Source organism: Andrographis paniculata, unplaced genomic scaffold (assembly GCF_009805555.1).
Source record: "Andrographis paniculata isolate CXL003 unplaced genomic scaffold, ASM980555v1 Contig57END, whole genome shotgun sequence".
Lineage (NCBI taxonomy): Eukaryota > Viridiplantae > Streptophyta > Magnoliopsida > Lamiales > Acanthaceae > Andrographis > Andrographis paniculata.
In genome coordinates this window covers 314232-335535 of record NW_026137592.1, presented here as the reverse complement: position 1 = coordinate 335535, position 21304 = coordinate 314232, and the positions used below count along the sequence as shown (strand labels likewise).

The window sequence follows — 21304 nt, the reverse complement described above, 5'->3', positions numbered from 1 at the left end:
AATCTACTATAATGGCCCCCTCCCAGCTAATCTATACACACACAGTGACACACTACACTGACTCCCTTTAGTACTAAACCCTTTTGATTTCTCTCTCTACAAAGACACCAGTCAACCAAGAGAGCGAGAATGAATAGAGGGAAAATTCAAGAACCCCACCAATTAATTACTCCCACTTAAAGAGTTTTCCAACAAAACAACTTGATCTCTAACCTTTTTCCCATTTTTCTTTTCCCCTCATTTGGTGTTTTTCCACTTACTGCTTAGTACTCCTCCTCCTCCTCAATGTTCATCGTCATCATCAGAAACTAGAAAATAAACCAAACAATTCCATGGAATTCATGGACCAAAACCCTAAAAACCAGGGAGGTGCTGCCACCAGCGCCACCTCCTCGGACCGCCACCATGAACCGCCGCCGTCCTCGCTACAGCTGATCTCTCCGCCCCACCACCACCACCACCAAAGTCAAACGGAACCCGGTTCTGGGTCCGGTCCAACCCCACCCCATCCCCATGCCCTTGGCCCCTTCATGGGCTCCATATCCATTAATCCCCAATCAAGAAACTTAGCTCACTCCTCTTCCTCCTCCTCCTCCACCACCACCGCCGCCGCCGCCGCCAATAACAACGATACACATAATTCTTCCGCCACCAAAACGGTGGCCAAGAAACCTTCCAAGGACCGCCACACGAAGGTTGATGGCCGCGGGAGGCGCATACGCATGCCGGCCTTGTGTGCCGCCAGGGTTTTCCAGCTCACCAGAGAATTGGGCCACAAATCCGACGGCGAAACAATCGAGTGGCTCCTCCACCAGGCGGAGCCCGCCATTATTGCCGCCACCGGCACCGGAACCCTTCCGGCCAATTTCTCCACTCTCAACGTCTCCCTCCGCAGCAGCAGCACTACAATCTCAGCCCCGCCGTCCAAATCCGCGCCGCTCTTCCTCGGCAGCGGGGCCGCCGCAGGCATGCTGGGGTTCCACCCCCAGCTCGCCGCCACCGCCACCGCCGCCCCTTTCGGCCAGGATCCAGATGAGAACAATTACCTGAAAAAACGCTTCAGAGAAGACGCAAGCGGGTCGACATCCCCGAAACCAGATCAAGAGCCCGGATCCGACCCGAAACCCGGATCCTCCCAACCTTCCAATTACATCCCAGCGCACGCCATGTGGGCCGTCGCCCCAGCTGCCGCCAACGTCGGGAACGCCTTCTGGATGCTTCCTGTAACAGGAGGAGCCGCGGCGGCGACGGCGGGGCCCCAAGAATGGCCGTACAAGGCATCTTCAATGCAGAGAATCGGAGGATTCGAATTCTCCAGCGCCAGCCGGTTCAACCCGGTTCAATTAGGATCAATGGTGCTTCAGCAGCAGCAGCAGCAGCAGCAGCAGGCGATGGGATTAGGAGTTACAGAAACAAATATGGGAATGTTAGCCTCAATCAACGCATACAACAGCAGTAATAACAGCAGAATTGATTTGGGGATGAATTTGGAGCACCATCACCATCACCACCACCACCACCACGACGGCCAAAGTCAGCCGCAGCACAGCGGCAGCGGCGAGGAAGAAAACCCTAAAGATTCGCCATAATTTCTTGCACGAAAAGGTGTTTAACTTTTTCTTTTTTAATTTATTTTTGGTTCAATTTGTTCGATCTCAAGTAGGTTAAAATTTTCAGAGTGCATGTGTGGATACATATAATATTTTTAATTTGTTACCGTAGTAGTAATTATTGTTTTGGAATCGTTTGGCAGGGTTGGTCTGGATGTTTCTTGAATTTCAGGCGTTAGGGTTTTCTAGGATCAAACAATTCTGGAAATCCAAGCAAAAAAATTTGGTTTTTTCTTTTAATAATTAATGAGATGATTGATGAGGAATGTCCCTATTGGGGCACTCACTCGCTGTAAAATCCAATTCTTGATAAGTGTGAAGTTGTTGTCAAGTGGTCACTGTGTTCATTCAATTCCAATTGAAAAAACAGATGAAAAGCTGATCTGATCATCAAAGATTTAGATTTTGATTTTGATTGAGATTGAGTGAGTAATCAAATTAAAGGCACTGCTCTAATTGATTGAGATTGAGATTGAGATTGAGATTGAGATTTAGATTTAGATCCTCTACCCTCCACCACAACATCACATTTAATTACATTACATTACATTGCTTCCTCTGCACTGCTCTAATTCTTTGACTTTTATAATTACGTGCATTCTCATATATGGTTGGATTTTTGCATTTTTTATTTACATGTTTGTGTGTGTAATCAAGTAGCTTTATCTGGGAATAGGGGACTTGTGGATGTCATTCATGACCCCACACAATTACACACATGTATATGTAATTAATTAGGGTTTCTTTGCTTTGATGGTATTTAGGCAACTGGGTAAGAAAATCTTGGGGAGATTTAGCTAGGTGTTTATTTCACTGAAATTATTGATATTTCCTTGAATTTATCAAATGGGTGTATTTTTATTTTATTTTTTTAAAAAAAAGGTGTAGAGAAGGGAAAATTTGACAGGTACATGTATATGTGTATATATGTATGCCAGAGGGTCAAATCTACCCAATAATTTGAGAGCCTTTGTTTGCTTATTTCCAGCATGAAACACATTTTCACCACATAAAACCAAATGGGTACTGTCATTTATAACCATTTCCTGGATTACTTGTCCCATGTGTTTATTACAGAGTGGCCCCCTCTAAGGCTGGACTCAATCATTAAACAAGCTGTCTCCATAATTGCCATGCATGCAAAATAATTAACTATATATACACATTTGATATATTATCATTTGCCAGAGCATGTATTTAATTCCATTTCATGAGAAGCATAGAACTTATTAAATCTTAAGAATTGAACAAAATAGCAAGGAGTTGTACACTCATAGGTAAGACATTATGGATATGAATTATCAAGGAGGGGGAATCAGGCCACCTTTGTTTTTTGTCTGTCTTTCTCAAACCCTAATTCCAGAAAAGTGTCCCAGTGCTTTCTTTACCCCCCATCTTTGATTCTCTTTACTGAAATGACCAATCTCCATTTTCATTGGATCCCTCTTTGCCTTTTTTTCTTCATTGGCTATGGCTTCAATTAGCCAACAAGAATTTAAAAGGGATTAGCTTTTAATTTAATTTGGGTGATGACATATAACACTTATGTAATTGGATAATTGAATAAACTAAATTATCCATATAGCTGTGGGCCATGTATGATCCATACATTCCCAATAACTACATCTTCTTTCTTTAACTTTCAACTACACTGACCAGATAGAGAAGCTACCCCATTTTATTTTCTTAAATAGTACCTGTAAAGGAATCTGGTTGAAAAAGGGTTTCTCATGTGATTTGATTTAATTTAAGCAATTTTCCACAGCTAGCAAGAGTTGAACATGAAGACACCTCTTGACTGTGTGTAGAGCCAACAAGATGCTAAAAGAATATATATATCATCATGATTTCAGGAAGAAGAACAAACACAGCTAGACGAGATATATATATATATATATATTGCAAGTACAAACAGTATTGAAGCTTTATTATATATTGCTCATGTGACTTGGATTTCATTTAAGCAATTTCCAACTGTTGAACATGAAGAGACCCCTTAATCGTGTGTGGAGTCAACAACTTTGCTAAACAATTTCATAATTTCACAAAGAATAACACATAAAGAAAGAGCATATTGTTGCAGTAGTACAACAGTATTCAAGCTTTATGGTTCACATATATATATATATATATTTGCTAAAGTGGTCAATAGATCTGTGTAGTACACGAGTCAAGAAATTCATGTCAAAATTTCGAAGGTTAATTCATAGTCGTAATGTCATAGTCATACACCAGGGAGAGTGGGTGGGGTGGGGTGGGTTGCTTGTATGAAACAGCCGTAGCTTAAAGGGCCACATGGTTCACAAGTTTGGTCTACTTTAGGATAGGGATGAATCTACATTAATTGATTTAATATATGTTATGTGGAGAGTGGATGATGGTGAATGTGTAGACAATGTCTGTAAAGAAAAGTGAATGCCACCAAATCTGTATATAAATTGTTATCACGCATGCAACTTGCAAAGAGGACAATAAATAGTAAAGATTAAAAAAATTCAATCATGATGGCATTTTATGTTACTAAATTTGAAAAGCAAATCACAAGAATTCAAGATCCAAACATTCTTATCAGCAATATTTCATGCAAAACATAGAGGTGATATATGCAAGATTAAGTTCCCCAGCCTACAAAGACACCCATAGAATTATCAAACAAAAGTTAAAGATAAATGTAAAAGAACATTGCCTGATAGTATGTGGGCAAAAATAGTTAGAAGAATGTATCTCAGACATCTTATTGATAGAACAGGGAGAGAAACAGGAAGTTTCAGATTAAAAAAGCAAGAAGCAAACGGCAACAGTGAACTTACTTCACTGTAGAACTAACCAGTTTGGTTGCAAAAATGAATTCATGGATTTCGTCTTCACAATTTATTTCAGTCTCTATTTTACACCATCAAATTATGCTGAAGCGGTCTTCTTCTGCTGAAAGACGACTGCAAATATGGGTACGCCAACACCAATGCTGAATGCAGTGAACACACCAAGGGACATTTTTAGCTTCTGATTTGTCATCCTGTCCAAGTTGTACATGTGTTTTGCGTGAAGGTAGTAGGGCTCGTCATGTCCATGCCCGCCTCCCATCTTCTTTATACTAGTTGAATGAATCCCCCGTGTCACTGCAAGAGAAATCGCCACTAGGTGCGAAAATTAGAAAATGCATACGCCTAATCTTATTCTTATTTTAAATAATACAGCTCGTTTACTCTTGTACTCCTTTATATCAATATAATGCGACTAAAAATGCATTGAAGAAGTTAAGTTATTGGCTATTGTTCAACAGGATATGACCGTATGAAATATCTCCGGTTCTGAATTTGCAGTTCAATCTTGTATTTTCTTACAAGTCAATACATATTAGACACAATGCGAAGTCACAAAGAAGATGTATTTGAAGCCATTAGTAGTTTAAGCTTAAATGGTTCGTAAGTCGAACAATCCTTGTGTCAGATAACAAGGGCTCCTCAATAAAAGTTCTTCTATTGAAAGCAATCTGGCTCTCCAATTATCTAAGCCACAATGTTTAGATATTTGTTAAACAACACTCCATTGAATATAACATAGAACAATTCAGAATTTTCAAGAAGTTGGACCATTATTCTAAATACAACATATGCAAAATAGCATCGATAACTCCATTGATGATGATGAAGAGTGTGGCCGTTTGGGATTTTCAGTAATCACATATACCACAATTTGAATATTATGTGAGGCTGAAAGTCAACACATTTCGATCTATGGATTATTGCCTCACAAAGTTAAATAATACCCACAACAATACATGTAGCAAGGTTTAAAATTTCTGCTCACGATGTTAATTCTCAGAATATAAAAACGAAAACGAATCAATTCGATCCAAAGCATCGGTACCGCGGAAGAAAGGAAACGGAGAAAAATAAAAAAGAAATCGAGCAAAAAGAACAAAGAAATACCAGATTTGGATGCGATTGACGGCGAAGAGTTCAATATCTTGGAAGCGCATGACACCATTCCTCTGTTCATCGCCATTTCACAGGCCAAACACTGAATCAACCCACAGACGAAACGATCGAATACTGAATCTGAAGAACCGAAGAAGAACCTGAAATCAAGGGTTTGCGAGCCACCGATTCCTCAGCTGATCAAGTTAATGGGCCCTTGGGCTTTTTTCAATGGGGCGGCCCAAATACAATTGACCCTTAAAATTTCTATTACATCTTCAGTTCATCAATGGGCTCCGTATCTCATACGATATATCTGCCCCATTCGATCCCTACGAAACACCTACGAAGATGCATTTTTGTCATCACTCAAACGGGTTTCTTGAACAATGACAGGATCAAGAATGTCCATCATAGAATCTGACAGGGGCACTGGCAAGTGGCAACAAGAATATGAAGATTGGAGTGGTTCTTGAATGCTCCAATGGTTGTTCTCTTATAATGGTGAACATCTCCAGTAGAAGAATCTCGAAACTATTTGCATCCCATTCTGTCGAAACCATCTACCCCATGCCATATTCTGAGGAAATAGAAAGTAGAACTCGAGTGCAGATGGAATGTGATGGGTATGTTTAGGTTCTGGATCATGGAAAGTTTCTTCTTTCTTCATTGTGATCATTTTGATTGTGATACCATTCCCCCAGACTGCCATTGGACTTGTTTTCACACAGTGCGGCCATAAAAACTGATTGAAAGGAAAAGAAAAAGGCACAACGACAAGATAGCGTGGAAGGAAAAGTGCACTTGATTTTTGGCCATTAGAACTTAATTATTATCAAAATTGTAGCCAACTCTTTTTGCTCCAACAAATTTTTGTTGCAGTTCTATATGTAAAAATAGTTTGTGCATTAAAATGCAGAGTTTTTGACACTCAGTCAATAGAATGAGAGAGTTGAGTCACCAATGAGGGACTCTTCCCAGTCAATTTGGTACTGCAGTCGGTGTTAGAAGCAACACACCTGGCATGCAATGCCAGTGATACAATAATCATAATGCCGTGTGGATAATGGAAATGGGACACGACATGTTTTGATTATTAAAGTTAATTCATGACCAACAATACCAGATGGAAACAAATATGGTGTTGATAAGGGTATAAGGGCATTAATTCTTTGTCTTGTTTAGTCTTTTGTATTTTAAGTGCAATCAGCATTTTTCATTGTCATTCTATTTCTTGAAAGCTTCTTTGTGTTTCATCTATTGCTAAAGATTGCCCAAAATCATGATCATCCACTTTCTGTATCTACAACAGACTGTATTTACAATCACACCCTATTCAACTAACAGCTTGAGTGAAACACAAAATGCAGCTCTTACATTGTCCATAATTTTAACATGAAAAACTATCTGAACATTTTAAAGTTCACCTCATCCTTTCAGCAAGATATCCACTCCTTATTTGGCTAAGCTCAGTTACAACATTTGTCATTGCCAATCGATCCCTTGGAGACTTATTAGAACATGCTACTCCAATTTCCAGCATGTAAAGCATAGTCTCCTTAGCCTTGTGATCATCACCCATTCGGATTTCTTGAACAATGACAGGATCAAGAATGTCCATCATAGAGTCTGGCAAGGCACTGGAAACAAAACTACTAAGATTGGAGTGGTCGTTGAAAGCTCCATCAGTTGGCCTTATCTTGGTGAACATCTCCAGTAGAAGAATGCCAAAACTGTATACATCCCCTTGTGTTGAAACCATCTCCCCCATGCCGTATTCTGCGGAAATAGCAGGTTAGTTCAGAAATTCAAGAAACAAAACAAATGTCTAGATGGGTTAAGAAGTTCTACCCGGTGCAATGTACCCAATAGTTCCCTTGATTACACTTGAATTGCTTTCCTTAGTCAGAAGCTCTTTTGAAATGCTCAGAACAACTGTGGCTAATCCAAAGTCTCCAACACAGGCCGTCATGTCATCATCCAAAAGAATGTTACTCGGTTTCAGATCACCATGAATAACAACTGAATCAGTACCAAAATGTAGGTACTCAAGTGCACATGCAATGTCGATTGCTATATTCAGTCTCTGAATCATTGTAAGGCCTCTGTCCTCTTCTCCTTGATCAATTGGATTGTGATGCAGCCATTCCTCAAGACTCCCGTTGGACTTATACTCATACACCAACGCCTTGAAGTCCTGGCCTTGAAAATCTAGGCTTAGACAAACACTTATTATCTTGACAAGATTCCTGTGCCTCATCCATCTTAGCGCATTGCATTCCGCCACGAATGTCTTTGTAGCTCCTCTGACATCAAGATCAAGAACTTTTACTGCAACCATTGCCATTCCATCGTCTAAAGCTCCTTTGTAAACCGAGCCAAATCTGCCAACACCAATCAAATTGTTCCGGGAGAATCCACTCGTGGCTTTCAGCAGGTCTGCATAAGAAAGCCTGGCAAACTGTCCTTCCATTGATGGCACTGATGTCAGACTTTGTCCCTTAGATTTTCTTCTGTACATCAATACACAGAAAAGAACCAAAAGTATCGAACATATGACTCCCAGGACTCCTAGAGGAACTGCTATTTTCAGCACTTTATTAGGTAACTTCCTGTGTTTGGAGTTCATTCTTGAGCATGGTTGTAATCTGAGATCTGCAACACCACCACATAGATCAAAGTTTCCATCAAGAAAAATTGCACTGGTATTTAGGAACACTCCAGATGTTGGGACTTTGCCTTGCAACTCATTAGAAGACAGGTTCAAATTGATCAATAGACGAAGCTCGCAAAGAGAATTTGGAATTGATCCGTACAAGCGATTTCGAGAAAGATCCAAGTCTTGTAACCCCCTTAAATCACCGAGTGCTCTTGGTATTTCTCCTTCAAACAAGTTACCCTCCAAGTGAAGGCGTTCCAAACTCATGCAGCTGCTCATAACATTAGGAATTGACCCAGATAACCTGTTGTTGGACAAATCCAAGTATCCAAGATTTTTTAGATGCCCAACCTCTGGCGGAATAACTCCTGTTAATTCATTGTAGGCTAGGATGAAGGAAATGGAGATGAAGGAAAGGCTGAAAATTTCTCTAGGAATTGTACCATTCAGATTGTTATGCGAAAGATTGAATGTTAGCAAGTTGCTATTGTTGCCTAAAGTTGGAGGTATACAACCGGAAAGATGATTGTTCCCCATATATAAATCAGTCAATAAGGTAAGGTTACCTAAAGAAGGGGGAATATCACCTGTGAATCTGTTCCCTTCAAGAATGAGTACTTGCAGGCTACCAAGATTGCCAATGGAGAGGGGAATAGGACCAGAAAGGTAATTATTACCCAGAATCATGAAAGTGAGATCAAGAAGATTTTCAATCCCAGACGGAAGTCTTCCATGCATTTTATTATTATCCAGGGACAAGAAAACGAGCATTCTGGAAAGATTGGCAATGGAATCAGGCAATGAACCATTTAGAAGATTCCCTCCTACAATAAGAGCTTTCAATCTGGTGCAGTTTGTTAGAGACGAAATGAAGCTAACTTCGCCATGGATACTATTGTTTCCTATATTTAGGTAGCTAAGATTAGGAAGGCTTTCAAAGTTCCTCAGCATTGGCCCAGTAAATTTGTTTGATACCAAATTGATTTTTTCTACAGATGAAGCGTTCAGCAGAGACACAGGAATTTCTCCACTGAGATTATTGAGACCCAACTGAAGGGCGCGAATATTAGGAAGTGTATGACCAGCATCAGAGGGAATTGTTCCTTGAAGCTGATTAGTTCCCAAGGATAACACTGCAATTGAGCTATTGAAAAGTTGTGATGGGATGCTGCCGGTTAATCTGTTTTCATCTAATTCAAGGAGTTGCAGGTTTTGAAGGTGGGCGAGTGACTCTGGAATTTGGCCTTCAAGACCACAATGGAGCAGTGATAGCAAAGATAAGGATGTCAAGTTCCCAATCCATGGAGGGATAGTTCCTGAGAGGCTGTTGAATGGCAAGACAAAAACTTGAAGCTTTGTTAGGGATCCTATCTCAGGTATTCTCCCTGTTAGGAGGTTGTTGTACAAAAAAAGCACGCGAAGATCGTTGCATTGGGACAGGTTTCGTGGAATCTCACCACTCAATGAATTGTTTCTCAGCTCAAGCACCTGGAGGCTCCTCAACGAACCAATCTCTTCTGGAATTTGGCCTTCAAGACCACAATTTGCCATCGACAGTCGGACCAGTGATGTTAAGTTTCCAATCCAGGGAGGTATAGTTCCCGGGAACCTGTTTAATGTCAAACCTAAACCTTGAAGCTTAACAAGGGAACCTATCTCAGGAATTATTCTCCCTGTCAGATTGTTGTTGATCAGGGTAAGGAAATGCAGATTTCTACAGTGAGTTATGTTTCTTGGAATCTCCCCACTAAATGAATTGTTGCTGAGATCTATATTCTCAAGGCGTCTCAAACGACCAACTTCTCCAGGAATTTGGCCACTAAACCAATTGTTCGTAATAATGATGCTTCTGAGGAATGATAGATTACCTATAAAAGGCGAGAGGGATCCCACCAGGTCCTGGTACATGAGCTTTATGGAGACAACTCGATCACTGTGGCTACGACTGCAAGTGACACCATTCCACGTGCAAAAATTAGCTCCTGCATTCCATGAGGTGAGAGCATGGTGTGGATCAGAAACTATGGCAGCCTTGAATGCAAGTAGGGCCTCCAAGTCCGTTGCATTGTTTCCACATGAAATTTGTTGAAAGGAAAAGAACAAGCTCAGAAAGTGCAGGGTAGTAAGAAAGGGAAAGGGCATGGTGTTTTTGGCTATATGAACTCTGATATTTTGGAATTTATGGTGAACTTGCCTGCTCTGGATGTACAAAACAGGTCTTGCAGTGCTTTATATAGGAATATATTTTGCATTTCAGGTCCTTTGGATTGCCAAAACATAATACTATCACAGTTTGCATGCAATGCCAATGATGGAATAATCAGAATGCCGTGTGGACACTGGAGAGGAGATGGGACATCTCTGAAGAACTTGGAAAAATCAGGATGCCGGGTGGATACTGGAAAAGGCATGGGACATGTCTGAAAGACTTGGACCTATTGAGGTTAAGTCCCCAGAAAAGGACACAACACAGAAAATTAGTAGAGGTAAGGAATCAAAGGGCATCAATGGTTGGTCTTGTTTAGTATATTTGCTTTCAGCTACATGATAGATTTCACTTCCGACCAATTTTAAAATTTGAAGTTATATGCCTATTCAAAGTTCAATTTGCCATATATATTCCAAGTTACTCTTATGTTTTCTTCTTAGTGATTTAAATATTAAGTTATCCTTCAAGCAACATATGCACTCCTTGTTTTACTAAGTCATAACATGAGCCGTATTGCCATTCAAAACTTGGACAACTTTTCAAACCTAGTTGGCATGTCGTTCATGTCTCACTAGCCATTCATTCGATAGCTATGTTCAATGTTTGAATCGTGTTATGGCTTCTTGCTGCTTTATCTTGTTCATCTGGCGCTGGATGCAGCCATTCCTTCAAAATGCCGTTGGACTTCGTACACACATTCAATATTTTGACAAGGCTCATGTCTTATTCCTCTTACTACAAGTTGCTCACATTTTTTCACATAGTGCTGGCATAAAAACTGATTGAAAAGAAATGAAAAGGCACAAGGACAAGATAGTGCGGAAGGAAAATTGCACTTGGTTTTTGGCCGTAAGAACTTAATTATTATTGAAATTTAGCAAATGTTTTTGCTCCAATGAATTGTTGTTGCAGTTCTATATGTAGACATAGTTTGTGCATTAAAATGCAGAGTTTTTGACACTCGGTCAATAGAATGAGTGTTGACTCACTATGATGGACTCTTCCCAAGTCAATTCGGTACTGCAGTTGATGTTAAAATCAACACCCCTGCCATGTAATGCCAGCATTAAGATAATCACAATGCCATTCGGATAATGGAAAGGGGACAGGGCTTGTTTTGATTATTGAAGTTAATTCATGACCAACAAGACCAGATGGAAACAAACGGATGTTGATAAGGAATGTAAGGGCGTTAATGCTTTGTCTTGTTTAGTCTTTTGTTTTCAGTAATGTACAATATCTCTCATTTATCAAAATTATTTTAAATGCAACCCGCATTTTTCATTGTCATTCTATCCCTTGAAAACTTCCTCTAATATATCTTTTGCCTACAATATATCTATTTGCACAGGGATTAGCTTTTCTGTAACAGTAAGATATGGCTTTCTGTTTCTGCTATTCCTGGAGATTGCCCAATTCATGATCAGCAGCTTTCTGTTTCTAAGGCCTGAAATCATTACAGTATATTTCCATATAGCAGACTGAATTTACAACCGCACCTATTCAACTAACTGTGTAAGTGAAACACAAAATGCTGCCCTTACATTTAACTCATCCTTTCAGCAAGATATCCGCTCCTTATTTGCCTCAGCTCAGCTGCAACATTTGTCATTGCTAATCGATCCCTTGGAGACTTATTAGAACATGCTACTCCAATTTCCAGTATGTAAAGCAAAGTCTCCTTAGCCATGTGAACATCACTCACTCGGATTTTTTCTTGAACACTAACAGGATCAAGAATGTCCATCATAGAGTCTGGTAAAGCACTGGAAACAAAACTACTAAGACTGGAGTGGCCGTTGAAAGCTCCATCAGTTGGTCTTATCTTGGTGAACATCTCCAGTAGAAGAATGCCAAAACTGTATACATCCCCTTGTGTTGAAACCATCTCTCCCATGCCGTATTCTGCGGAAGTAGCAGGTCAGCTGAGCATGAAAACAAGTCTAGCAGAGCTAAGAAGTTCTACCTGGTGCGATGTACCCAATAGTTCCCTTGATGACACTTGAATTGCTTTCCATAGTCAGAAGCTCTTTTGATATGCTCAGAACAACTGTGGCTAATCCAAAGTCTCCAACACAGGCAGTCATGTCATCATCCAAAAGAATGTTACTCGGTTTCAGATCACCATGAATGACAACTGAATCAGTGCCAAAATGTAGGTACTCAAGTGCACATGCAATGTCGATGGCAATATTCAGTCTCTGAATCATGGTAAGGCCTCTGTCCTCTTCTCTTTGTTCAATTGGATCGTGATGCAGCCATTCCTCAAGACTCCCATTGGACTTATACTCATACACCAACGCCTTGAAGTCCTGGCCTTGAAAATCTAGGCTTAGACAAACACTTATTATCTTGACAAGATTCCTGTGCCTCATCCATCTTAGCGCATTGCATTCCGCCACGAATGTCTTTGTAGCTCCTCTGACATCAAGATCAAGAACTTTTACTGCAACCATTGCCATTCCATCCTCTAAAGATCCTTTGTAAACCGATCCAAATCTGCCAACACCAATCAAATTGTTCCTGGAGAATCCACTTGTGGCTTTCAGCAGGTCTGCATAAGAAAGCCTGGCAAACTGTCCTTCCATTGATGGCACTGATGTCAGACTTTGTCCCTTTGATTTTCTTCTGGACATCAATGCACAGAAAAGAACCAAAAATATCGAACATAAGACTCCCAGGACACCTAGAGGAACTGCTATTTTTAGCACTTTATTAGGTAACTTCCTGTTTTTGGGGTTCACTCCTGAGCAAGGTTGTAACTTGAGATCAGCAACACCACCACATAGATCAACGTTTCCATCAAGAAAAATTGCACTGGTATTTAGGGAACACTGCAGATGTTGGGACTTTGCCTTGCAACTCATTAGAAGACAGGTTCAAATTGATCAATAGACGAAGCTGGCAAAGAGAATTTGGAATTGATCCGGACAAGCGATTTCGAGAAAGATCCAAGTCTTGTAACCCCCTTAAATCACCGAGTGCTCTGGGTATTTCTCCTTCAAACAAGTTACCCTCCAAGTGAAGGCGTTCCAAACTCATGCAGCTGCTCATAACATTAGGAATTGACCCAGATAATCTGTTGTTGGACAAATCCAAGTATCCAAGATTTTTTAGATGCCCAACCTCTGGCGGAATAACTCCTGTTAATTCATTGTAGGCTAGGATGAAGGAAATGGAGATGAAGGAAAGGCTGAAAATTTCTCTAGGAATTGTACCATTCAGATTGTTATGCGAAAGATTGAATGTTAGCAAGTTGCTATTGTTGCCTAAAGTTGGAGGTATACAACCGGAAAGATGATTGTTCCCCATATAAAAATAAGTCAATAAGGTAAGGTTACCTAAAGAAGGGGGAATATCGCCTGTGAATCTTTTCCCTTAGAGAATGAGTACTTGCAGGCTACCAAGATTGCCAATGGAGAGGGGAATAGGACCAGAACGGTAGTTATTACCCAGGATCATGAAAGTGAGATCAAGAAGATTTTCAATCCCAGACGGAAGTCTTCCATGTATTTTATTATTATCCAGGGACAAGAAAATAAGCATTCTGGAAAGATTGGCAATGGAATCAGGCAATGAACCATTTAGAAGATTCCCTCCTATAATAAGAGCTTTCAATCTGGTGCAGTTTGTTAGAGACGAAAATGAAGCTAACGTCACCATGGACACTATTGTTTGCTACGTTTAGGTAGAAAAGATTAGGAAGGCTTTCAAAGTTCCTCAGCATTGGCCCATTAAATTTGTTTTCTACCAAACCGATTCTTTCTAGGGATGAAGCGTTCAGCAGAGACACAGGAATTTCTCCACTGAGATTATTGACACCCAAGTCAAGGAAATGAATATTACGAAGTGTCTGACCAGCATCAGAGGGAATTGTTCCTTGAAGCTGATTACGTGCCAAGGACAACACTTCAATTGAGCTATTGAAAAGCTGTGAAGGGATGCTGCCGGTTAATCTGTTTTCATCTAAATCAAGGAGTTGCAGGTTTTGAAGGTGGACAAGCGATTCTGGAATTTGGCCTTCAAAGGCCACAATGGCGCATTGATAGCTGAGATAATGATGTCAAGTTCCCAATCCATGGAGGGATAGTTCCTGAGAGGCTGTTGAATCGCAAGAAAAAAACTTGAAGCCTTGTAAGGGATCCTATTTCTGGTATTCTCCCTGTTAGGTGGTTGTTGGACAAGATAAGCACCCGAAGATTGTTGCATTGGGACAGGTTTCGTGGAATCTCACCACTCAATGAATTATTTGTCAACTCAAGCACCTGGAGGCTCCTCAACCGACCAATCTCTTCTGGAATTTGGCCGTCAAGAGCACAATTTTCCATCGACAGACGGAATAGTGATGTTATGTTTCCAATCCAGGGAGGCATAGTTCCCGAGAACCTGGTTAATGTCAAACCTAAAGTTTGAAGCTTGAGAAGAGAACCTATCTCACGAATTATTTTCCCTGTCAGACTGTTGTTGATCAAGACAAGGGAAAGCAGATTTCTACAGTGGGTTATGTGTCTTGGAATCTCCCCACTAAATGAATTGTTGCTGAGATCTATATTCTCAAGGCGTCTCAAACGACCAATTTCTCCTGGAATTTGGCCACTAAACCAATTGTTCATAAGAATGATGCTTCTGAGGAAAGATAGATTACCTATAAAAGGCGAAAGGGATCCCACCAGGTCCTGGTACATGAGCTTTATGGAGACAACTCGATCACTGTGGCTATGACTGCAAGTGACACCTGCAAAAATCAACAGCTGCACTCCATGAGCTGAGAGCATGGTGTGGATCAGAAGCTATGGCAGCCTTGAATGCAAGTAAGGCCTCCAAGTCCGTTGCATTGTTTCCACATGAAGTTTCTTGAAAGGAAAAGAACAAGCTCAGAAAGTGCTGGATAGTAAGAAAGGGAAAGGGCATGGTGTTTTCGCCTATATGAACTCTGTTATTTTGGAATTTATGGTGAACTTGCCTGCTGTGGATGCACGAAACCGTTCTTGCAGTGCTTTATATAGGAGAATATTTTGCATTTCAGGTCCTTTGGACGGCCAAAACATAGTAGTATCACCATTTGCATGCACTGCCAATGATGGAATAATCAGAATGCCGTGTGGACAATGGAGAGGAGATGGGACATCTCTGAAAGACTTGGAAACATTAGAATGCCGGGTGGATACTGGAAAAGGCTTTGGGCTTGTCTGAAAGACTTGGACCTATCGAGGTTAAGTCCCCAGAAAAGGACACAACATAGATAGTTAGTAGAGATAAGGAATCAAAGGGCATCAATGCTTTGTCTTGTTTAGTATATTTGCTTTCAGATACATGCTATACTTCACTTCCTACCAATTTTAAAATTTGAAGTTATATGCCTATTCAAAGTTCAATTTGCCATATATATTCTAAGTTACTCTTATGTTTTCTGCTTAGTGATTTAAATATTAAATGATCCTTCAAGCAAGACATGCACTCCTCGTTTTACTAAGTCATAACATGAACCGTATTGCCATTCGAAATATGGACAACTTTTCAAACTTAGTTGACATGTCACTCACGGCTCACTGGCCATGACTGTCATGTTATTATCGCATTTGATTGTTGGGGCTAGCATTTTGAAGGGTGACGACAATAATGGCTGAATAGTTCTTCGAATAATATTGAGCGCACTTTCCAAATATGATTATTCCAAAATATATCTCGACATTGTTATCAGGAAATTAGTATATAGGATAACATGAAGAATAACTCGGTAGTTTTGTCAAATTTTAATTTAAACTTTAATAATCATAATGATAAGTAAAAGACACTTTTTCCAGAATGTTTCATCTTTCTACACAAATTTTCTTGAATTGGTACTTTGCCTTAAGCATGGGTTCAAACTATTTCCATAATAGGTACTCTAATTTTGGCGTGGACACCCACTATTTCTAGGATTGTCTCTTCTTTTATTATATTGTTTTTTAAGCTACAATGGTGATACTAGCTTCATAAGTACGTACTCTACGCATCCCATTTCAGTATTTAGCTTAATATCCACGTCTCTTGGCTTTGAATAAACCCAATTACCAACATATTAGGTTATATGGTAAAAAGAATGAGTTGATGTTCTAATGATATTGCCTAGGTTTTTTGAATATATGACAATGTCAAAAACCCAACCTTTCAGCCACATAAGCATTTCTTATTTTGTTCAGCTCAGTCACAATATCTGGCATCGCCATTCGATCCTTAGGAAGCTCATTTGAACATGCAACTCCAATTTTCAGTACACAAAGCATACATTCCTTAGTCTTGTAGCCACCAGTTACTTCGATTTCTTGAACAATGAAAGCATCAAGAATGTCCATTATAGCTTCTGGTAAGGCACAGCTGACAAAACTGTGAAGATTTGAATGCTCCATATATCCTTCATTGGTTGGTCTCACCTTTGTGAGCATCTCCAGTAGAAGAATTCCAAAACTGTATGCATCTCCCTACCGAAACTGCATCACCCATGCAGTATTCTGGGGAAATACAAGGTCATGTCAAGAGTTTATTAACCATGTGTCTTAGCTAGAAACAGTCCAAAGAGATTTAAGTTAACAATGATGGCTATTTATTTAAGTCTTCGGGTAGCACCACAAGATCTTCAACTGTGCAATATAATCTATGGTTCCCTTGATAGCAACTGAACTGCTTTCATTGGATGGAAGTAATTTTGATGAGACACTCTCAACTTTGGCTAAACCAAAATCATCAACATAGACAGTAAGATTTAGCTTTCAGTTTCTGCTATTCCTAAAGATTGCCCAAATTCATGATCATCAGCTTTCTGTTTCTAAGGCCTGAAATCATTACAGTATACTTCCATATAGCAGACTGAATTTACAACCACACCTAATCAACTAACTGTGTAAGTGAAACATAAAATGCTGCCCTTACATTTAACTCATCCTTTCAGCAAGATATCCGCTCATTATTTGCCTCAGCTCAGCTACAACATTTGTCATTGCTAATCGATCCCTTGGAGACTTATTAGAGCATGCTAATCCAATTTCCAGTACGTAAAGCATAGTCTCCTTAGCCTTGTAATCATCACTGACCCGGATTTCTTGAACAATGACAGGATCAAGAATGTCCATCATAGAGTCTGGCAAGGCACTGGAAACAAAACTACTAAGATTGGAGTGGTCGTTGAAAGCTCCATCAGTTGGTCTTATCTTGGTGAACATCTCCAGTAGAAGAATGCCAAAACTGTATACATCCCCTTGTGTTGAAACCATCCCCCCCATGCCGTATTCTGCGGAAGTAGCAGGTCAGTTGAGCATAAAAACAAGTCTAGCAGAGCTAAGAAGTTCTACCTGGTGCGATGTACCCAATAGTTCCCTTGATGACACTTGAATTGCTTTCCTTAGTCAGAAGCTCTTTTGATATGCTCAGAACAACTTTGGCTAATCCAAAGTCTCCAACACAGGCAGTCATGTTATCATCCAAAAGAATGTTACTCGGTTTCAGATCACCATGAATGACAACTGAATCAGTGCCAAAATGTAGGTACTCAAGTGCACATGCAATGTCGATGGCAATATTCAGTCTCTGAATCATGGTAAGACCTCTGTCCTCTTCTCTTTGTTCAACTGGATTGTGATGCAGCCATTCCTCTAGACTCCCATTGGACTTGTACTCATACACCAATGCCTTGAAGTCCTGGCCTTGAAAATCTAGGCTTAGACAAACACTTATTATCTTGACAAGATTCCTGTGCCTCATCCATCTTAGCGCATTGCATTCTGCCATGAATGTCTTTGTAGCTCCTCTGACATCAAGATCAAGAACTTTTACTGCAACCATTGCCATTCCATCGTCTAAAGATCCTTTGTAAACCGATCCAAATCTGCCAACACCAATCAAATTGTTCCTGGAGAATCCACTCGTGGCTTTCAGCAGGTCTGCATAAGAAAGCCTGGCAAACTGTCCTTCCATTGATGGCACTGATGTCAGACTTTGTCCCTTAGATTTTCTTCTGTACATCAATGCACAGAAAAGAACCAAAAGTATCGAACATATGACTCCCAGGACTCCTAGAGGAACTGCTATTTTCAGCACTTTATTTGGTAACTTCCTATGTTTGGAGTTCATTCTTGAGCAAGGTTGTAATCTGAGATCAGCAACACCACCACATAGATCAACGTTTCCATCAAGAAAAATTGCACTGGTATTTAGGAACACCCCAGATGTTGGGACTTTGCCTTCCAACTCATTAGAAGACAGGTTCAAATTGATCAAGAGACGAAGCTCGCAAAGAGAATTTGGAATTGATCCGGACAAGCGATTTCGAGAAAGATCCAAGTCTTGTAACCCCCTTAAATCACCGAGTGCTCTGGGTATTTCTCCTTCAAACAAGTTACCCTCCAAGTGAAGGAGTTCCAAACTCATGCAGCTGCTCATAACATTAGGAATTGACCCAGATAATCTGTTGTTGGACAAATCCAAGTATCCAAGATTTCTTAGATGCCCAACCTCTGGCGGAATAACTCCAGTTAATTCATTGTAGGCTAGGATGAAGGAAATGGAGATGAAGGAAAGGCTGAAAATTTCTCTAGGCATTGTACCATTCAGATTGTTATGAGAAAGACTGAATGTTAGCAAGTTGCTATTGTTGCCTAAAGTTGGAGGTATACAACCGGAAAGATGATTGTTCCCCATATATAAATCAGTCAATAAGGTAAGGTTACCTAAAGAAGGGGGAATATCACCTGTGAATCTGTTCCCTTCAAGAATGAGTACTTGCAAGCTACCAAGTTCGCCGATGGAGAGGGGAATAGGACCCGAAAGGTAGTTATTACCCAGAATCATGAAAGTGAGATCAAGAAGATTTTTAATCCCAGACGGAAGTGTTCCATGTATGTTATTATTATCCAGGGACAACATAACAAGCATTCTGGAAAGATTGGCAATGGAATCGGGCAACGAACCATTTAGGAGATTCCCTCCTACAATAAGAGCTTTCAATCTGGTGCAGTTTGTTAGAGACGAAATGAAGCTAACGTCACCATGGACACTATTATCCGCTACGTTTAGGTAGAAAAGATTAGGAAGGCTTTCAAAGTTCCTCAGCATAGGCCCATTAAATTTGTTTTCTACCAACATGATAAATTCTAGGGATGAAGCGTTCAGCAGAGACACAGGAATTTCTCCACTGAGCTTATTGGCACCCAAGTTAAGTCGATGAATATTACGAAGTGTATGACCAGCATCAGAGGGAATTGTTCCTTGAAGCTGATTAGCTTCCAAGCTTAACACTTCAATTGAGCTATTGAAAAGCTGGGAAGGAATGCTGCCGGTTAATCTATTTTCACCTAATTCAATATATCGCAGGTTATGAAGGTGGACAAGCGATTCTGGAATTTGGCCTTCAAGGCCACAATGGTACATTGATAGGTGAGATAAGGATGTCAAGTTCCCAATCCATGGTGGGATAGTTCCCGAGAACCTGTTTGATTCCAAACCCAAACCTTGAAGCTTGAGAAGAGAACCTATCTCAGGAATTATTCTCCCTGTCAGATTGTTGTGGATCAAGACAAGGGAATTGAGATCTCTACAGTGGGTTATGTTTCTTGGAATCTCCCCACTAAAAGAATTGTTGCTGAGATTAATATACTCAAGGCGTCTCAAGCGACCAATTTCTCCAGGAATTTGGCCACTAAACCAATTATTCCGAAGAAAAATGCTTCTGAGGAAAGATAGATTACCTATAAAAGGCGAAAGGGATCCCGCCAGGTCTTGGTACCGGAGGTTTATGGAGACAACTCGATCCCTGTGGCTATGACTGCAAGTGACACCATTCCACGTGCAAAAATCAACAGCTGCATTCCATGAGCTGAGAGCATTGTGTGGATCAGAAACTATGGCAGCCTTGAATGCAAGTAAGGCCTCCAAGTCCGTTGCATTGTTTCCACATGAAATTTGTTGAAAGGAAAAGAACAAGCTCAGAAACTGCAGGATAGTAAGAAAGGGAAAAGGCATTGTGTTTTTGGCTATATGAGCTCTGAGATTTTGGAATTAATGGTGAACTTGCCTGCTCTGGATGTATGAAACGGATACTTTTTCTTTCAGGTCCTCTGGACTGCCAAAACATTTTATTATCACCATTTGCATGCAATGCCAATGATGGAATAATCAGAATGCCGTGTGGACAATGGAGAGGAGATGGGACATCTGGAAAGGACTTGGAAAAATCAGAATGCCGGGTGGATACTCAAAAAGACTTTGGACATGTCTGAAAGACTTGGATCTATTGAGGGTATCTCCCTAGAAAAGGACACGAGACAGGAAATTAGTAGAGATAAGGAATCAAAGGGCATTAATGCTTTGTCTTGTTTAGTATATTTACTTTCAGCTACATGCTATATTTCACTTCCGACTAATTTTAAAATTTTGAAGTTATATGCCTATTCAAAGTTCAATTTGCCATATATATTTCAAGTTACTCTTATGTTTTCTTCTTAGGTGATTTAAATGTTAGTGATACTTCAAGCAAGATATGCACTCCCTGTTTTAATGAGTCATAATATGCGCTGTATTGCCATTTGAAACTTGAACAACTTTTCAAACTTAGTTGGCATGTCATTCACTTCTCACTAGCCATGATTGTCACGTTATTATCATATTTGATTGTTGAGGGTAGTATTTTATATACAAGATAAAACGAAAAATAACTTGGTTTTTGGCAATAGAAACGAGTTTTCTCGAAGCTTAAGAAACTCAAGTATGTATAGATATACAAATCCTGTAGGAATTCTGATTCTCCTTTTCTTGTAAATAAAGCCAAGAACTCCTACATATATAGTGCATTTCGAGTTTGAATTTAAATTTCAAAGTCAAACACTATTTGGTAGAAGGAATGTATCTTTTCACTCTTAATTTCAAATTTGAATAT

General features: G+C 40.1%; 5 protein-coding genes and 1 pseudogene across 6 annotated transcripts; 1 reads left to right on the top strand and 5 right to left on the bottom strand.

Annotated features, from left to right (window-relative positions):
- Nucleotides 1-44: 44 nt before the first annotated feature.
- On the top strand, nt 45-3392 carry LOC127257181 (transcription factor TCP23-like). Of its 2 annotated transcripts, none has more exons than XM_051283553.1 (2): nt 45-1605; nt 3376-3392. In XM_051283553.1, the coding sequence occupies exon 1, from the start codon at nt 333-335 to the stop codon at nt 1587-1589; it is 1257 nt and encodes a 418-aa protein (XP_051139510.1). In that variant the 5' UTR covers nt 45-332; the 3' UTR covers nt 1590-1605; nt 3376-3392. The 2 variants fall into 2 exon arrangements, with proteins under 2 accessions (XP_051139510.1, XP_051139509.1); XM_051283552.1 differs by lacking the exon at nt 3376-3392 and adding an exon at nt 1754-2029.
- Nucleotides 3393-4320: 928 nt separating this feature from the next.
- LOC127257183 (uncharacterized) lies at nt 4321-5710 on the bottom strand. The gene is made up of 2 exons (XM_051283555.1): nt 5543-5710; nt 4321-4729 (listed from the first exon to the last, which is right to left on the bottom strand). The coding sequence occupies exons 1-2, from the start codon at nt 5616-5618 to the stop codon at nt 4512-4514; spliced, it is 294 nt and encodes a 97-aa protein (XP_051139512.1). The 5' UTR covers nt 5619-5710; the 3' UTR covers nt 4321-4511.
- A 1051-nt stretch (nt 5711-6761) lies between these two features.
- LOC127256962 (probable LRR receptor-like serine/threonine-protein kinase At3g47570) lies at nt 6762-10331 on the bottom strand. Its single transcript, XM_051283197.1, has 2 exons — nt 7382-10331; nt 6762-7309 (listed from the first exon to the last, which is right to left on the bottom strand). Exons 1-2 carry the CDS (start codon nt 10329-10331, stop codon nt 6954-6956), a joined length of 3306 nt encoding a protein of 1101 aa, XP_051139154.1. The 3' UTR covers nt 6762-6953.
- A 1257-nt stretch (nt 10332-11588) lies between these two features.
- Nucleotides 11589-13398, bottom strand: LOC127256964 (probable LRR receptor-like serine/threonine-protein kinase At3g47570). The gene is made up of 2 exons (XM_051283200.1): nt 12365-13398; nt 11589-12303 (listed from the first exon to the last, which is right to left on the bottom strand). The coding sequence occupies exons 1-2, from the start codon at nt 13263-13265 to the stop codon at nt 11945-11947; spliced, it is 1260 nt and encodes a 419-aa protein (XP_051139157.1). The 5' UTR covers nt 13266-13398; the 3' UTR covers nt 11589-11944.
- A 732-nt stretch (nt 13399-14130) lies between these two features.
- Nucleotides 14131-15749, bottom strand: LOC127256965 (LRR receptor-like serine/threonine-protein kinase FLS2; annotated as a pseudogene).
- A 1430-nt stretch (nt 15750-17179) lies between these two features.
- Nucleotides 17180-20585, bottom strand: LOC127256963 (probable LRR receptor-like serine/threonine-protein kinase At3g47570). Its single transcript, XM_051283199.1, has 2 exons — nt 17727-20585; nt 17180-17665 (listed from the first exon to the last, which is right to left on the bottom strand). Exons 1-2 carry the CDS (start codon nt 20389-20391, stop codon nt 17310-17312), a joined length of 3021 nt encoding a protein of 1006 aa, XP_051139156.1. The 5' UTR covers nt 20392-20585; the 3' UTR covers nt 17180-17309.
- Between the last annotated feature and the right edge of the window lie 719 nt (nt 20586-21304).

Excerpts from the sequence above, each read along its gene's own strand:
- LOC127257181 (XM_051283553.1), top strand. The coding sequence starts at position 333 with ATGGAATTCATGGACCAAAACCCTAAAAACCAGGGAGGTGCTGCCACC.
- LOC127257183 (XM_051283555.1), bottom strand. The coding sequence starts at position 5,618 with ATGGCGATGAACAGAGGAATGGTGTCATGCGCTTCCAAGATATTGAAC. Across the intron at positions 4,730-5,542 it reads GTCAATCGCATCCAAATCTG|TGACACGGGGGATTCATTCA; the intron begins GTATTTCTTTGT and ends TTTCTCTTGCAG.
- LOC127256962 (XM_051283197.1), bottom strand. The coding sequence starts at position 10,331 with ATGCCCTTTCCCTTTCTTACTACCCTGCACTTTCTGAGCTTGTTCTTT. Across the intron at positions 7,310-7,381 it reads TATTGGGTACATTGCACCGG|AATACGGCATGGGGGAGATG; the intron begins GTAGAACTTCTT and ends CTATTTCCGCAG.
- LOC127256964 (XM_051283200.1), bottom strand. The coding sequence starts at position 13,265 with ATGAGTTGCAAGGCAAAGTCCCAACATCTGCAGTGTTCCCTAAATACC. Across the intron at positions 12,304-12,364 it reads TATTGGGTACATCGCACCAG|AATACGGCATGGGAGAGATG; the intron begins GTAGAACTTCTT and ends CTACTTCCGCAG.
- LOC127256963 (XM_051283199.1), bottom strand. The coding sequence starts at position 20,391 with ATGCCTTTTCCCTTTCTTACTATCCTGCAGTTTCTGAGCTTGTTCTTT. Across the intron at positions 17,666-17,726 it reads TATTGGGTACATCGCACCAG|AATACGGCATGGGGGGGATG; the intron begins GTAGAACTTCTT and ends CTACTTCCGCAG.